Raw genomic sequence first — 12,420 nt, 5'->3', positions numbered from 1 at the left:
CAAATAAATGCAATACCAACCCCACCCCTCCCAACTGGTCCTCAGACCAGAGCACCCATGGCTGGAACACTTCAGACCATGAGGGAGCCTCACAGGACCTCTCTCCCTCACGTCACCTTAACAAACGGACTGTTTTCTCCTCTCTCCACGTTACCTCGATGTACATGATCCCACCCTCCCTCCTCTTTCTTTGTACAATTGCTTATCCTTCATGGACACATGGGACAAAAGACTGGGCACACAGTGGTAATATTTCAGAGTCCATCCCCTGTCATTGTGCAGTTACAGGACTCGACTCCTAAACAGACTCCATATCTGCAGCAGAGAAACGTACAGGTTTTATTTCTGAACATAGACTATGACGATCCAGACTTGTGTGTTTTGGAAACTTGAACTTTCAGCAGGGGAAACCCCAAAACTGGTTTGGATAATGCAGAGTCAACAAACACCTGGCCTGAAGTGACCAATATTCGTTTTAACAGCAAGTGCCAATGGAAAAAGCAAACAGAAAACCAGAATTGGAGAGGAAGCAAAATCAAGTCTCAGACTTCAGATGGTATCTGCTGGAAATAATTCACTGTCTGTGGGACCTTCCCCTTGCCTCTGCTCCCCCCCTCAGATTCTTCCCCCCCATGTCACATCGAGGAACAGCATTCCCCCCACCCCCGCCCTGTCACCTCGATGTACGGGACACCTCCCTCTTTCAGTCACCTTGATGCACAGCATTCCTCCACCCACCCTGTCACCTCAACATATGGGGCCCTCCCCCCGCCTCTGCCCGTCCCCTCGACGTACAGGACCCCTCTCTTGCGCTTTCAAATACCTCGATGTACGGGATGCCCATCAGCCGCAGCAGCCGTTTGCACTCGTCGTTGTGCTGCTGTGTGACCTTCACCAGTCTCTTGTTGAACCTCTCGATGTTCTCAGTGTCGCCTGGCATTGGAAGAGTCAGGTCAGTTTCACCTTTGACCGCTGACGCTCAGCAACCCCCGATCCCTTTGACTTCTAACCTTGGGGAGCCCAAAGCCCATCTGTGACCTTAGCACACACCCCTCACCTCTCCCCTCCATGTCACCTTTCACCCTGACCTTTGCCCTTTGCTGACCCAACCATAGGTTGCCCCTTCCAACCAGAAGCCAGCCCCTCTGTGGGGGTATAGGTGGGACCCCCTTCCACCCCCTCTGTTCCCCAGCACATCCTTTCAGTCCTCACTTCCTTGTGTTTTAATCCACCACACTCCCCCCCCCCCAATCAAACAGATGACCCTTTCTCCTTGCTGATGGGGGTGTCTGGGTTTGTGGGGGCAGGGGTATCAATGGAGATCGGGGAAGATATTGGCAGCCTACACCTGGGCCCCTTCCAAATCTCCGAGCCGGGCTAACCCGAGATGCCACACTTGTCGATGCAGGAGAAACCGTACGTGGAAACACTGCTGTCTCAATATGAGAAACAGGCTCTTAAGTGTTGTTGGACGTCTCTTTGGTAACGTCACCCCTCAATCTCCCTCACTAAAGTCCAAGCCCTCCCGACCCCTCATCACAACGCAGTCCCTCAAATCCTGACAGCATCTTCTTAGTGTTTCTGGCTTAATGACGTTCTTCCTAGAACAGGGTAACCAAAACCGTGCACAGTACTGCAGGCACGGTCCCCTCCCCACCCTGCCGCCACACTTCCTGTGGATTTGCAACATAATGAACCAACTTCTGATACTCAGTGCCCTCACCAATTAATGCAAGTACGCCAAACACCACCTTCTCCACCTGGCCTACCTGTGACACCACGTTCTTTTACGTACTTGTACTCCTAGGTCCTTCTGTTCTGCAACATTTCCCAGTGCTCTGCCATTCATTGTGAACGCCCTACCATGATCTAGCTTCACCAAATGCAACACCTTGACAATCATCTGGATTGAAAGCTATTTGCCAGCCCCTTGGCCCACTTCCCCAGCTGATCAAGATGTTCCGCCCCCCGCAATTTTTGATAACCTTCTTAAAAGGCCTAGATAGAGTGGAGCTGGAGAGGATGTTTCCAATAGTGGGAAAGTCTTGGAGCAGTGAGCACAGCCTCCGGACAGAAGGGAGAGGAGGAGGGATCTTAGCCAGAGGGTGGAGATTCTATGAAATTCGGTGCCAGGCGGCTGTGGAGGTCTAGACATTGGGTATATTAAAGCAGAGGCTGCCAAGTTCTTGATTAATAAGGACAGCAAAAGTTACGGAGAGAAGGCAAGAGAATGGGTTGAAAGGGAAAGTAAGCCAGCCATTGTTGAATGGTGGAGCAGACGATGGGCTGAATGGCTTAACTGTGCCGCCATGTCTTCTGGTCTTCTTCACTGTCACCATTCCACCTACTTCAATGATCATTTGCAAGCGTATACATTCAAACTGTTTGTAGAAATGACAAACAGCAATCCTGGCACGGACCCCTGGGAACACTTCCAGCCACTGGATTATCTGGGAAATGATCTCCCAACATCAACCTCTGCTTCCTGCTTTTAAACCAATGAATCCAATTAGCTATCTCTCCCAGGATCAAAACATCAAAAGCCTCGCTAAAAGCCAGAGAGACGATGTTCACTACCAAACCCTCGTCTATCCTCTTGCTCACCTGTTCGAACTCAGGAATCGGGAGCAGAAAGGCCACTTGGCCTGTCTAGCCGTCTCCGCACCCCCGCCCATCTGTTACCACCGCCTCCCCCCATGAACTTCCTTCAAAGCCTCTGCTCCCATGCCTCCGAGGAAGAGAATTCCGCACCATTTAGAAATATGAAAGGGGTTTCAGTCAAAGAGACAGCGTGGTCATGAGGGCCCGATGAGGATGGGAAGTCTAGAACTGGGGACCATGCTCCAAGAGTGGAGGGGGCAGGGGTGCAGGCTACTCTGACGCAGGACAGTAAAGTACATTGTCGACCCTTTGACCTTTGAGTTGAGTCCAAGATCAGTTTAACCCTTCCCTTCCATATAGCCCTCCATTTTTCCATAATGTGCCTATCTGTCTCTTAAAGGCCACTACTGCATCTGCCTTTACCCCCACCCCTGACAGTGAGTTCCTAAGACTCACTGTTCTGTGTAAAAAGAAAACCCTATCTCTGACATCCCCCTTACGCTTTCCTACAATCATCTTAAAATTATGGCGACGTGAAGCCATTTCCACCCCGGGAAAAAGCCTATCCATGTGTCTTATTATTTCAAACACGTCTGTCACGTCAGCTCTCATCCTCCTTCGCTCCAAAGAGAAAAGGCCCTCACAAACTTCCTTCAGAAGACAAGCTCTGTAATCCTTTATTTTATTTATTAAAATTGCTGCATCGCCAGCAAATCCCCAAGTTAACCCCAGCCTAATCACGGGACAATTTACAATGACCAATTAACCTACCAACCAGTATGTCTTTGGACTGTGGGGAGAAACCGGAGCACCCAGAGGTAACCCAAGCAGTGTTGGGGGGGGGGGGGGGGGGGGGACTTCTTACAGGTAGCTGCAGGAATTAATCCTCGGCCAGCCAGTAATGTAAAGTGTTGTGCTAACCACTGGTAAATCTCCACTGCATCCTCTCTAAAACTTTCACATCCTTCCTATAATGAGGCAGTCAGAACTAAACACAATACTCTGACCAGAGTTGTATAGAGCTGCAACACCACTTCATGGATCTTGAACTCAAAGCCCCCCATGAACGAAGGCCGACACAACGTGTCTTCTTAACTAACTTGCGCAGTAACTCTAAGGGATCTACGAATGTGGACACCTCCATTCCTCCAAACGGTTAAGAATCCTGCCATTACCCAGCGTCAGCACTGCAATCACAGTAACTTTGAGAAATGGAAGTCATTCAGGAGATTTTTCCTTTAAAGAACTGAAAACAGGATTTGGCCAAACTCTAGTTCAGATGGAAGGGACAAGACCCGAACGTGCAACAAGAGAGCTATGAATAGATTAGTACATCACGTATCCTGTGCACGTGCAGACAACACCATCACATCGGTTAACACCGAGCAGAACGCACAGGGTGAGTGGTGGAGCGGGTAGAGCCAGAGACACAGGTTCGATCCTGGCCTTTACCACAGTCCGCGTGCCGTCTGCAGATTCTCCCTGCTGCCGCCTGGGTTTCCCCCCAAACGCTCTGATTTCCTCCCACGCCCCAAAAGCGCGCAGAGCAGTGGGCTTATTACTCCGCAGGGAAGCTGAAGAGGCTGCCACAGCTCAGAGGCTTACAGTTCAGAAACAGGCCCCTTGGCCCACTCCCTCTGGCAGCCCGTTCCACATCTGTGTGAAAACCTTGCCCTTTCAACTCTTTCCCCCTCTTACCTCAAACCCATGCCCTCCAGCTTCACCCTCACTACTCTGTAAAATACAGTGACGATTCACCCTACCCATGTCCCTCGTGATTTTTGTACACCTCTCTTAGCTCAGCTCACCTCCCAGCCTCCTGCAGTCCAGAGACGACAGTTCTGGTGTATTCAGTCTCCCCTTGTAACTCGGGCAAGAAGGAGGGGAGTGTGCACAAAGACAGGAACTCTCCAAGAGTGAGCATTGATTAAAGAGGCTACGGTAGGCGTGTGTGGGTGTAGGTGGGGGATGATTTTGGGGTAGGGGTAGGGGAATACTGGTAGAGATGGAACAGACACACTCACCTGTCTCTTGGGCATTAGCCAGCTGTTTCTCAGCCTCCGCCCTCCGCTCGCTCCGCTTGCTCAGCTGAAAGAGATCGAAGGTCACCACAGGCTCAGCCAATGGCCTTTCACACCCCAGGGGCCGGGGCAGGTCTGAGGAGAGGGGCAACAGCTCCAGCTGACCATGACCTGGGCAGCTGTTACCCAACAGTCTAATCGGCCACTCATCCCTCGCTCCCTCCCCACAGTCACCCCGTTTCTCCCTATTTGACCTCATCTCCCTCGTCATTCATCTGTGTCACACCACCCCCTGGGGACCCTCATGTTCTCCCACCCCCTTAGTGCCCTTCACCATCCCCACTAGACCGTCCTGCGACCCTTGACCCCACTGCAACCCTGACCTCTCCCCACCCCAAATTATTTCCTTCCTCCTTCCCTTTTCCCTTCACCAATCACACCTTCTTGCTTCTCAGTACAACATACCCCCGACCATTGCTTCAATACCCCTTTCTTCTCCCATTCTTCCACTCTTCCCATCTCCCTCCAACACTGCCCCAACTCACCCCAGGCCTCACCCATCCCTCCACTTCTCACTCCCCCACCCGCCAGGGTCCCTGCGCTCGACCGCACCCCCGCCCACCCACTGTGGCGCGACCCTCCTGGGCCGGGGTTGAGCCAGCATTCGGGACAAGGGGACAGAGCTCCCTCACCTCTCTGGCTTTCAGCTGGGGCGGCTTCCCGTCGAAGACATAGACCGGCTTGATCCCGTTCTCGATGATGCGGATGGTACGGTAGAACATGCCCATTAGGTGGCTGCGGGGAGGGTGGAGAAAGGGTCAGTGGGAAGACACGAAACATCCTGGTCAGGACGGAATGAAGAGCTGAGGGTGGAGGGGGAAGGAAGGGGCCGAAGAGGTGACGCCACACTCGGTGAAGGATTGAGGGAGAGTGAGGTTACGCCCTCCGGAAAGAAGTCACACTGGCTGCGATGTGATTATATATATATATATATATATATTTATTAGTGAGATGGTGTTCTGGGGTTAAATGTCTATTCAGAATCAGATAGCAGAGGGGAAGAAGCTGTTCCTGAATTGCTGAGTGTGTGCCTTCAGGCTCCTGTACCTCCTTCCTGATGGTAGCAATCAGAAGAGGACATGCCCTGCGTGACGGGGGCCCTTACTGATGGATGATTACTGGTTCCGGGCAGGTCAATGCCCAGGAGTGGGGTTCACGGCAAACCTCCCGCCCGCCCACGGGGTCACTCCCCGCCCCCACCTGGTGGTCTCTCCGTCCTCGCTCTGAAGTACGTTGCCGTCCTGCCTCACCGCGATCAGGAACTGGTAGATGCTCATGGAGGCGTCGATGGCGACCTTGCGACCTGCAACGAGGGAAACGCACTGTAGCTGAGGGTCTGCAGCGAGAGGGAGCTCTTCAGAATCACTGACAAATGTCACAACAGTACCAAACAACAGCAAGATAGTGAGGGAGCGTTCACGGATCGTTCAGGAACCTGACGGCAGAGGGGAAGAAGCTGTCCTTAAAACTTCACGTGTGCACCTTCAGGCTCCTGGCCCTCCTCATTGATTGTCGTGTCCTGGGTGGTGAGGGTCCTTCACAATGCATGCTTCCTTCTCGAGGCATGGCTTTTTGATGATATCAATGGTTGCACCCATGACGGACCTGGCCCAGTCCACAACCCTCTGCAGCTTTTCCTAATCCTGTGCAAGGGCGCCTTCACGCCAGACGCTGATACAGCCAGTCAGAATGCTCTCCACGGTACATCTGTAAAGTCCTGCCAGAGTACCAATGCTCCTCAGAATCCCAATTAAATATAGCTGCTGGCTATATATCAGGCAGGTGTTCAGAAAGGTTGACATGCAGGAACTTGAAGCTGTTCACCCTTTGCACTGCTGATCCCTCGATGAGAACTGGGGTGTGTTCTCCTGACCTCACCTTAACTACTTCTTTAGATACAGTGCGGAACAAGCTCTTCCAGCCCCAAGAGTCGCTCCCCACAGCAACCCACCTATTCAATCCTAGCAAAAACAATTAACCTATTGACCGGTCATTCAACGTCTGCAGGACTATGCTGCAGATGCTCTACGACCCAGTGGCGGCCAGCGTTCTGCTCTACGCTGCAGTCTGCTGGGGCAGCAGGGTGAGAGCAGCTGACGCCAAGAAGATCCATAAGCCCGTCAGGAAGGCTGGTTTCGAGCTGGGGGTGGAACTGGATTCCCTGGTGGTTGTGCCCGAGAGCAGGATGCTGCAGAAGCTACGGAGCGTTGTGGACAATTCCTCTCACCGCCTCCATGACATACTGGACAAACAAAGGAGCACCTTTAGTAACAGGCTGATTCCACCAAGGCACAGCACTGAAAGCCACAGGAGATCCTTTCTCCCTGTGGCTCTAAGCCTCTACAACTCCCCCTCCTTAAGTATGTAAGTATATGATTTCATTGTACATCTGTATTTTGCTCTATTACTTTTTAATGCTCATTTAGAATTTTTTTGTACCTCAATGTTTACACTTTGTATTTTAAAGTCTGTATTTCTGAATCAGCAGCCTTGCAACAATAATTTCCTTCAGGATAAATAAAGTTTTATCTTATCTTAACCAGTATGTCTTTGGACTGTGGTAGAAAACCCAGGCAGTCACAGAGGGAACATACAAACTCCTTACAGACTGCACCAGAATTGAACTCTGAACACTAATGCCCCAAGCTATAATAGTGTTGTTCTAACGACGACGGTACCACGGCACTCTGCAGTCCACAATCACTTCCTGGGTGCCACAGCAGCTGATATATCTCATTCCCAAGTGCATCATCATCACCAGCTGAGATTCTGTCAACACCAGCCGCGTCATCGACAAATTTATAGATGGTGTTTAAGCTGTGCCTTGCCACAGCCATTCGAGTGGAGCACCGGCCTAAGCACACGGCCCGGAGGTGTGCCTGTTGACTATCAGCAAAGAGAAGATACTATTTTCAATCTGCTCCGACCGTAGGTGCAGATCTCGGAGTAGTCTGGTCGACAGAGCCCCACGATCTTCCCAGCACAGCGGTAGCAATCTGCAGTCCTGACTGGAACTGCCGATTCCCAGGAACCAACCGCCTTGACTCCAAACCCCCTTCACTGGTCATCAGGAACAGGACTCCCCACTGTGGGCTTCATAATCTTCCCCAACGTCCCCCCTGTCTCCTGGCCACAGTCCCCCAGTCCAGCCCCATCCCCCACCCACTTCAACATTATGCCTCTTTCCTCTGCATTTCACATGTCACTCCACCTGTTCCTTCGATCACTCTTGCTTTTATGAGCCCTATTCCGCTACCCCTCTATTGTGGGTAAATGAGGCCAGCTCTCCTGGGCATCGTGGTCAGCACGGATCTTCTGGGCTTCAGAACCTGCCTCTCCCTCCTCCATCCCTTCAAATGCCTTTCCTCCCATCAGCTCCATCTCTTCCCACTCCCCCATTCCTTTACCGACATCTGTTGTCTTCGTCCATCTTTTCCACCTGTCCCTTTCCTCCTAGACCCTACTGACCAACCCTCCCACTACTGTAGCCATTCCCACCTCATTATTCTGCCCCATGAATACCAGTCCTTCCCCGTTTCTGACCTTCCCCTCATCCGCCAAACCAGTTCTCCTCACCCCTGCTTTGCTCCTGCCTCCATCAGTCCAGCAACCCTACCCCTTGCACCTTATCCCTCCAGGCCCTTCTCCCCCCTATCAACCCCTCCTCACAACTGCGCCCTATCCTTCTCAGACCAGCCACACTGAACCTTTACTTCTCATCCTCCCTCCCATCCTTTTCTTCTACTCGCCCACCTCTTCTAGCCCATCTCCCCTCCACTGCAGCCTTCCCCTCCCCATTCTCCTCCTCCCCTTTTCCCATCCACCCACCCTCTCCCCTCCCTTCCTCAGACATCCCACCTCTCCCGGGAGTTCCGGGAGTCTCTTGCATATCGATAGCAGCTCCCTGATGCCTGCAAATTATATATATCCCGGAAATCGATTTTTAGAGGGGGAGTGGGAGAGGGAAAAAAAAAGAAATAAAGAAAATGAATGAATCCTGCTTGATTTCTCTTTGTGCTAAGTAGACCTATCAGTTTTCTCTGCGGGCGGGCTTTACCCTCTCTCCCTTCCATATTCCACCAGTTCAGTTACTGCCGTCTGTAATGACGCTGAAGTGATCCGGACAACTGTGGGTGATGAAGTACAAAAGCCTGGCGAATAAATTCCCAAGGCTGGCGCTGACAACCTGACTACGCGAGGTGAGGCTGTCCTATGCGTTGGCATCTTAAAGGGGATTAGAGCAGGGTTTAAATTGGAGCGAAACTCCAAAATCGTCCGCTAAGACATCTTTAAAAACACGCTTGCAGCAAGCAAATTCTTTGGGGTTTTTTTTCCTGAAACACTTCCACTTACAGGTACATCGAAATCCGCGATGGGCTGGGTTTTCAGAAGAAAAACTGATTTTAATAAATACCCAGCCCCCACCGAGGTCTCGTCATTAGGACAGTGAACTGTTTACCTGTGCTGCGCTCTTTATATGCATTTTGAATTATACTTTATTAAATAATATGGTAATATATTGTTTTATGTGGTGTGCGTAATATATGTATTGTGGCTACACCGTGGTCCGGACAGAGGTTGTTTCGTTTGTGGATGATCAGCCAGATGACAATAAACTTGAACTTGAAGATACAGAACTTCTAAATCACTCATTTAAAATCCCCCATTTCGATGTAAAAAAGTAAGTTCTGATCCCAACTACTGCGGCAGGGAGGGAGGTGTGTGTGTGTGTGTGTGTGTGTGTGTGTGTGTGTGTGTGTGTGTGTGTGTGTGTGTGTGAAAGAGAGAGAGAGAGAGAGACAGACAGATAGACCATGGACATACAGGTGGCCCCCGTTTTCCGAACGTCCGCTTTACGACACCTCGCTGTTACGAAAGACCTACATTAGTTACCTATTTTCGCTAACAGAAGGTGTTTTCACTGTTATGAAAAAAGGCAGCGCGCACCCGAACAGCCAAGCTCCTCCCCCGGAACTGCATTCTAGCCGGCATTGCTTAAACATGTGCTTTATCTCGATTTACTGTGTGCATCCGTTAGCAAGATGAGTTCTGAGGTATCGGAAAGGCCTAAAAGAGCTCGTAAGGGTGTTACACTTAGCGTAAAACTAGACATAATTAAGCATTTCGATCGTGGTGAACGAAGTGAGGACATTGTCCGCACGTTGAACTTGCCTGCGTACACCATTCGCACTATTTATATGCAGAGAGAAAGAATTTTGAAAGCTGCCGATGTTACTGTTGGTTCTGCTCGTAGCAAAGTGGTCTCTTTTAGTCGGCATCCAATAATGGATAAAATAGAAAGTCTATTGCCTGAGTGGACTGATGGGTGTACAAAGCGTGGTGTTCCATTAAGTTTTCTTATACTTAAGGAGAGATCAGTCAGTCTTTTTAATAAGCTGAAACAGAAAGCACTGGACAATGGTGATGAAAGTGGAATTTAAAGGTAGTCATGGGTGGTTTGATCAGTTTCTGACGCGAGGGCAGCTTCATAGTCCCCAACCTCTGGGCCGTCGCCCGATACATTGCCGCGAAGGACGCAGTGGTGCAGTGGTAGTCGGAACGCACCCAGCACATCTTTAAGAAAAAAGCCGAAATAAACAAGCTAATTAATTAGGTGCCGCCTGGCACGTAAATGTCGGCCCAGATCAGAGGCGATTGCCGATTGCGTCAGGTGGTTATTCATATAAGCAAGTGTTTAACTGTGACGAAACTGCAAATTATTGGAGCCTTCCCGATTTCGGTAAGTGAAGCTACACTGTACATACATGATTTCTACTTTATATAGGTTGTGTATTTTTATGTGTTATTTGGTGTGATTTGGCAGCTTCATAGCTTAAAAGTTACTGGAGAGAGTGTTTTTGCTGAGAGCGCTTCCACGAGATTTTCGCTGCGCTAGACAGTGCTGCAGAAAAGTAGTTCTACTTTATATGGGCTGTGTATTCATCATATCATTCCTGCTTTTACTATATGTTACTGATATTTTAGGTTTTATGTGTTATTTGGCATGATTTTGTAGGTTTTTTTTGGGTCTGGGAAAGCTCAAAAATTTTTCCCATATTAATAACTGGTAATTGCTTATTCACTTTACGACATTCCAGCTTACGAACTGTTTCATAGGAACACTCTACCTTCGGATAGCGGGGAAACCTGTATATGCGATCGGACATTGCCCGAATGGACGTTAAGTGGCGCACACCTATAATAAGGAAACACCTTATGCTTTTATTTCTTTTAGGGACCACAACATATTAGGGAGGCTAAGCGCAGGGAAGGCTGCTCAATTATTTCACAGTTCTTTTCAGCAGAAAACAGAAGTCTGACAGAGAAAGTCACTAGAGCTGAGGTGTACTTTACATCTTTCATCGTTGAGCATAACCTGCCATTCCAGGTGTGTAAGCACACAGGCAAGCTATTCAGGAAAATGTTTCCTGATTCAGAAATAACAAAAAACTATGCCTGGTCATCAACCAAGACAGCAGCTATTGTGAACATGGCACATTACGACAGAATTCAGAAGTCAGCTGTCTCGCAAAACACTTGTGAATCTGATGTCTTGTAGGATTAACACATTCATTGACACAGACTGCTATGAGGTTGAGACTTCCGGTTGAGACCTCCCTGAAATGAGTTTTTGCGGGGTGGGATGTCTGCTTCCTCCTCTTCTCCCTTTCCCCTCTCTTCCCTCAAATCTACTCCCCACTGCATCCTCATTCTCTCCACATACATCCCCTATCCATTCGTCCTATCCTCTCACTGTCACCCCCCCATCCATTCCTCCACCCTATAACCTTCCCCCTCCCTCCCTTCTTTCCCCTCAGATCTACTCCCCACTGCATCCTCCATTCTCTCCACATACGTACCCCATTCATTCGTCCTATCCTCCCACTGTCACCAACCCCCCCCCCCCCCATCCATTCCTCCACCCTGGAACCTTCCCCCTCCTCCCCCGATTCATTCTTCCCTTCCACCATTACCGAAGTAGCTCTTCATCTGCTGCTCCTTCACTGCTGCCGGTGCCACATCGCCGATGAGTTTAGCCAAACCTTGAATCCCCATCCTGCCCGCGCTCTGCCTCTGCAGCAGATTCTGCTCCGCTCCTATTACGCGCCAAACCTAGGTCCTCCAGGCCAGCCAAACACTCCGAAAGCATTAAGACAGTTCCTCCAGTTCACTGAATCGCACTCCGAGAGCATCGAGCAAGGTCCTCCAGGTCGGCTAATCGCACTCAGAGAGCGTTGATTACCGTCCTCCGGAGAGCTCAATCACATTTCGAGATTGTCGATTCTAGCAACACTTCACCCCCTCCCACCCCACTCAGTTCGCCGATCTGTCTTCCAATCCGCCCAACAGGCCTCCATTCCGCTCAACCACAGTCCGAGAACGTCGATCGGTCTTCCAGTCCGCGTAACAACACTCCGACAGCGTCGATTGCGGCGTGGAAGCCCGTCAAATTGGCCCCGGAACTAAGATAGCCAATTCTTCCTCAATCGTCTCCCTGCTGCAGGGTCAAGTTCTTCAGCAAGCTTTGTACCCTGGAATGGATGCAGGGATGGCCTATCCATGTGTATTATCCGAGTGTTCACTCCCAACACTGTAGCCAAAATTTGTAATGCAGGTGAACAGAATTATTATCAAATTTATTATCACTGATCTATGTTGTTAGATTGTTACTATGCGACAGTAGCACAGTGCAAGAAATAAAAATTACTATAAGTTCATTCATTCATTATTTGCCATG

At 50.1% G+C, this 12,420-nt stretch overlaps 1 protein-coding gene and 1 long non-coding RNA gene across 3 annotated transcripts in view; one reads left to right on the top strand and one right to left on the bottom strand.

Moving 5' to 3' along the window:
* The window catches only part of fen1 (flap structure-specific endonuclease 1), a 33,618-nt gene extending 21,768 nt beyond the window's left edge, over positions 1 to 11,850 (bottom strand). The window contains exons 1-5 of the mRNA XM_072270046.1: positions 11,657 to 11,850; positions 5,883 to 5,985; positions 5,315 to 5,417; positions 4,626 to 4,689; positions 824 to 933 (exon numbers count right to left, since the gene is read on the bottom strand). Coding sequence (XP_072126147.1) covers positions 824 to 933; positions 4,626 to 4,689; positions 5,315 to 5,417; positions 5,883 to 5,985; positions 11,657 to 11,738 — 462 coding nt within the window. The 5' untranslated portion in view covers positions 11,739 to 11,850. The remainder of the gene's footprint in view (positions 1 to 823; positions 934 to 4,625; positions 4,690 to 5,314; positions 5,418 to 5,882; positions 5,986 to 11,656) is intronic.
* LOC140203917 (uncharacterized) overlaps positions 1 to 12,420 on the top strand; it is a 156,420-nt gene that overhangs the window by 38,783 nt on the left and 105,217 nt on the right. The window lies entirely within an intron of this gene.

The sequence above is a fragment of the Mobula birostris genome, chromosome 10, assembly GCF_030028105.1.
Source record: "Mobula birostris isolate sMobBir1 chromosome 10, sMobBir1.hap1, whole genome shotgun sequence".
NCBI classification, from domain to species: domain Eukaryota; kingdom Metazoa; phylum Chordata; class Chondrichthyes; order Myliobatiformes; family Myliobatidae; genus Mobula; species Mobula birostris.
Note: the sequence above shows the minus strand (reverse complement) of the source record. Positions and strands in the feature narration are given on the sequence as shown.